Consider the following 5,118-nt stretch of genomic DNA (forward strand, 5'->3'; position numbering starts at 1 on the left):
TGCCCAACTATATCCTAAACCCCATAAATCCAACTCTTAGACCTATAAAGAAATAAATTAAGTCAATTTAGCTTTGATACTCAACACCAAACTAACACTTCTGCGCACAAGGAACCCAACCCAACCCAAACCTCGAATGTTCGTGACAAGAATCAAATCTCTCTACCATTGAAAGCAAATCTTAAGTCAAACTTTTCATAGTGCCTATGATAACAACTAATATTAACTCCAAAAAGTGAATCTAAGACAATATACATAGCAACAACACACTGAATTCTTCAAGAATCATACACACAGTTATGTATATTTGTGTGTGTATGAATTGTCCAACTCTTCAAATACAGTCAAATCATAGCCAAAAAAAACCTCCCAACCCAGTAATGCAATTATAATATACAGGCCATTAAACATCATTCTAAATATGTAATTAAGTATGACATAAAATCCTTGAAATAAAGCATTGGTAAAAATGGCTTCCGGTCAAGAATCAGACAGCCAGAGCGAGTAACTTAACGGTTCAAGTACATGACTAAAAGTGTTTTTTCCCTCCTACATAAACATACTGCCATGTAAGCTTGATGATAATTTAAACATTAACTGCAACCTAAAATGTTTAACAGGCTCCAGAAATAGGTGCAGATTCTGCCCGGTGAAAATTCTCAAATAGGGTTTGTCAAGGACCCATGCGTGCTTTCTTGCTATTAGTACAAGATGGGCATTTGTACTGCTTAATGTGCTCGGCCCTGGCAGGAGTAATTTTAACGCACTTCCCATGGAACCATGTCTCGCATATATCACAGCAGATCCAGAATTCATTTGATGCATAGCTCTCGCCACATGCCCCGCATAGCGTCTCTCCCTGCTCATCTTCTTCCTCTTCCAAACCACCACCATCATCGTCCTCATGTTTTGGTTGTGCTCTCGAATACTTGCTCTGGGTTCAAAGCCATTCAATGTCATCAAAACGTTCAAATTAGATGAAGCCATAAAAGTGACAAGATACAACAACAATGCATTGAATGAGAGTAAAGGCAACACCTTGGAGTTAGAATTAGACTTGGACTTGTTGCTGCTGTGGTTTGACACGGCGGATGACTTCTCTTTCGATTGTTTCTTAGCCATCCCAGTCACAACCTCAAATATCGTAGGGAGATCATTTATCATATTGAAAAGCCGCTTCCTGCAACCCAATACCCACAACACCTCAACTGGAAAGTGATTACGGCACAAACGATGTGAAAATTAACAAGTAGACCGACTCCTAATAAAACACCAATCACACTTCCATCCAATATAGCTTGTTTTTATGGTAGAAAAAGAAAAAATATGTTATTATCATAAGAGAAACAACCAATCTTACAAACTTCTAAACTTATAAGGCAAAAAAGTACAGAGTAATAAATTAATCTAACCAAAATTGATACAGAATTGTTTGAGCTAATTGCTAACCACTTAAATCTGGAAACAGAAATGTAATTTTCCTTTCTAATATGTGCAGTAACAATATTAATTATTAAACAATGATTATGTTATGATTCAGAAACTGAGGGTAAGATATCAGGAGACATTGACTAGTTGATTCTAAAATATCTTTGTTATTAGAACTGACTTATTTCCTTTAGAGATAGCGAATAATTATGGTAAGGAGCCTTAATGATACTCCTTTTCATTTTATGTTTTATTTAGTCTTTGTAACACTCTTATATAAAGGGGACTTTCATTCTAATAAAAGGGACAAGCAACAAGAAGTTAAGATAAAACCATACGTGGGAAAACTCTCAAAACGTTCCTAGTATCTTGTTCCCTAATCCCTTTAATTCTTCTCTCAACATAGGCAACCCACAAACAACCCCCGATAACCCAAATCACCCTTTGAAGCGTACGTTTGCCCGAGTACATAACAGATTAATCCCTGTTTTTACTTTAGCAATTTTTTTACGTGGGCAAGTGGTCAAACACTTCTTTTAGTATGTGGAGAAACAAAAATTCTACAAAATGTGTTTAGAAGGAGAATGGAGAGCATTTTTCCAAATTTTTAAAGAAAGTTGGAAAACACAGAAAAGTTATTCTCCAAACGTGGAAAACGTTCCGTGTTTACAAGTGCAATCTTTTTTTTTCTTTTCCTTTCAAGTGAGGGCCATGCTTTTTGGAGAATGGAAATGGAAAGTTATAGATGGAAAAAAAAAAAAAAGTAGAAATATAGAGGTGGAAAGTTGGGCAAAATGGGGCAAACTAAACAGGTCCAATTCGTAACTCTTGAATAAGAGTGAAAACTGTGACAATCTAAATAGACAAGAATATATAACAGGTTTGAGTTCCTAAAGATATGCAAAGGCATAAAACTGAAATATGGAGCCATGATCGCAATATGAAGCAACAAAGCTGTCAAAACACTCTCATAAAGTACTCAAAAAATTAGTACAGAAAGGTCATACGAGTCAAGGATGAAGAATGAAGTCTAAAAATGCTATGATTATATAGTATATAACAGGTGTAAAGCATTTCTCTAAATATATTTAATGGCACAAAGCTAAAATATGGAGCCAAGGTCACAATATGAAATAACAAAGCTTTCAAAACACTCAAAAATGTACTCCATGAATTAGTACAGAACATTCATACATTGGAAAAATCACACATTTCTACTTTTTACGAGCACAAAATATTCGCAACACCAGATATTAACACATTTCATTTAAGCAGGGAAAAAAGAGCATACCTATCAGCTCGGTCAAATCCAAATCTTGCACCAAAATAAAAAGCAACTGAAAGTAACCATGCATCACTATGCACAGCCACCAAAGAAATCCAGTCCTTTTCCTGCATGCCATCCCGGGCAAAGTTAATACCCAGAGCAGGTTCAGGAAGCTCTGGAGGCACTTCATCAGCTGGTAAAGCAACTTCCCATTGCTCACTGGGAAATCCATAAAGGCAAAGGTTTTCCTTCTCTGCAAATAAATGCCAAAAGAATTAAGTGTTTCTTTGAATTAAAAGAATGATTTCAAGAGCCCAGTACCAAGAATGATATCCCAGACATGTAATAAACAATTGGAAGATATATATAACAAGAAAGTCCAAACTCTAATCTAGAATAAGGTATACATAGAACCTAAACAATTTGGAATGCCATGGGTCTCTAAAGGTCACTCATTTGCTACTGCTGATGCTCTACAAAATTTAGTAACAGGTGAACAACATTATCTCCTGCTATAAGTAACCAAATTGACGAAAAAATAGAATCCTAAAATGACTTAACTCAAGTTGCATATGTTTGTTTAACACAACATAACCCATAATATCGAACTACGATACAGGTTCAGCCCACAAACTCAAATTAATCAGCAAATTTCTCAGGAAAAAAAAAATGGATCCAATAAATCGACCCAAGACAAACAGGTAGACTGCACCCTTAAAATGAGAAAATTTTCCCAAAAATTATGAACCTGAATTCATGTTTATAAAAAACTACAAAAACAAAGCTGAGTATATGCACATATATAATTGCTTTCAAAATCCAAAATACTCAATTAAAACAGAATTTCAAATACGAACAGAAGCATACTTTGCATGAAAAGTATTAATAAAAATAAAAATACAAACAAAATTTACCTGGGTCACACATCTGAAAAAAATCTTCAACATCTACAGGAACCCATTAAGAAAAAGTCAGAAAAAAAACCCAATGAAAAAGCAGTAACAGAAACTCATTCTAAGAAAACCCACTAAAAATCAAAAGCCAAAACGACAAAAAAAAAAAAAAAAAAAAAAAAAAAAGAAGCAAACAAATACGCTGGTTGTTTATGATTTATGAACACTATATCAATCTCAACTTCCCCTTCATTGAACAATTAAACAACTGATCTCCGTACCAGTGGTGAGTGCTTTAACTAAGCCGGCCCTTCGGCCCTTGAAATCCCTGAAAACCTCCTCCACCGTTCTTGGGTTGTACTGTTGACCGCCGTCCATCCCTGTCCTCTGCCGCCGCCGTCGATGCAGTTTCAGCAGCCAGCTCTCCCTGCGTATACAGAATAGGAGAGAGAAAGAGGAGTGGGCGTAGAGTAGAGAGCAGGAAAAAAGAGTGGTTTTTGGCAATTTTGGGAGGGAAAGAGAAAACGAAAAAATGTTTGGAAACGGAAAGAGAAGACGCAGGGCAGGGTGGTAGGATGAGGGCGAGGGATTTGAAGAGGAATAATAAAGTGGATTTTATAAGATTGGGAAAAGTCCGGACTTTAATTTTGGGCCACTGTGAAATAAACATTAGTGAAAGGGCCTAAGACCAAATTAATCCAACCCACAAGGAACAGAATCGCAAATTATATCGTGCACCGCGGTGCATAATCGATTATGCACCGCGCATCAAAACGACGTCGTTTTGTTAAATGAAAAAAAAAGAGTATTTGTTTTCCCCTGTTCCGCACCCATCCGCAAAAAGTGACTTTATTATTCAGTTTTATTTTGTATACACTGCAGTTTCAGTTCAACACAACTACAGTTTCATTTTGATATAACTACAGTTTCATTCGATATTTATAGACTCAAATATGTGAAAATGTTATTTAATTTTATTTTATATACACTATAGTTTTATTAAAACACAACTACATGATCATTAATATAATTACAGCTTCATTGTACAATATACACTCAAATATGTGAAATGTTATTCAATTTCATTTAATATACACTGCATTTTCATTTCACCAAATCTACAGTATCATTTTGATATAACTGTAATTTCATTTTTCGTGAGACAGTGTCGGTTTAGATATACTGTAGTGTCAGTTGGTGTTGAATACACCAAACATGCAGATTTCGTTAACGGTAACGGCGGGTCTTTTCTTTACTTAAAGAAATGACACCGTTTTTTACCGCGGTGCATGTGCACCACAGTCTACGATATAATGACTGGAACAGAATTAGACCAAGTTTTTTCTTTTTACAATTTCTTATAATTATTGATTGTTTTTCAATATATATATATATATGTGTGTGTGTGTGTCAGGTGCATTTAAGTGTTTTCCGTGCGAGTGATTAATCTGCGCGAGTTTTGTACTTAATGTGCGTTAGTCTTGTGCTTAATGTGTGTGAGATTTGTGCTTAATGTGCGTGAGTGTGTAA

The 5,118-nt window shown here is 35.4% G+C and overlaps 1 protein-coding gene across 1 annotated transcript; it reads right to left on the bottom strand.

Annotated features, from left to right (window-relative positions):
* Positions 1 to 394: 394 nt before the first annotated feature.
* LOC109190775 (PHD finger protein ALFIN-LIKE 4-like) lies at positions 395 to 4,176 on the bottom strand. The gene is made up of 5 exons (XM_019341373.1): positions 3,870 to 4,176; positions 3,610 to 3,642; positions 2,720 to 2,948; positions 1,039 to 1,180; positions 395 to 934 (listed from the first exon to the last, which is right to left on the bottom strand). Exons 1-5 carry the CDS (start codon positions 3,964 to 3,966, stop codon positions 674 to 676), a joined length of 762 nt encoding a protein of 253 aa, XP_019196918.1. The 5' UTR covers positions 3,967 to 4,176; the 3' UTR covers positions 395 to 673.
* Between the last annotated feature and the right edge of the window lie 942 nt (positions 4,177 to 5,118).

The sequence above is a fragment of the Ipomoea nil genome, unplaced genomic scaffold, assembly GCF_001879475.1.
Source record: "Ipomoea nil cultivar Tokyo-kokei standard unplaced genomic scaffold, Asagao_1.1 scaffold0205, whole genome shotgun sequence".
NCBI classification, from domain to species: Eukaryota; Viridiplantae; Streptophyta; class Magnoliopsida; order Solanales; family Convolvulaceae; genus Ipomoea; species Ipomoea nil.

Bases quoted from the DNA above. Each gene is read 5' to 3' on its own strand.
- LOC109190775 (XM_019341373.1), bottom strand. From the start codon at position 3,966: ATGGACGGCGGTCAACAGTACAACCCAAGAACGGTGGAGGAGGTTTTC. The intron at 3,643-3,869 runs GTACGGAGATCA...GGGTTCCTGTAG, and splicing joins AGTTAAAGCACTCACCACTG to ATGTTGAAGATTTTTTTCAG. The intron at 2,949-3,609 runs GTAAATTTTGTT...ATTTATTTGCAG, and splicing joins TTTTCAGATGTGTGACCCAG to AGAAGGAAAACCTTTGCCTT.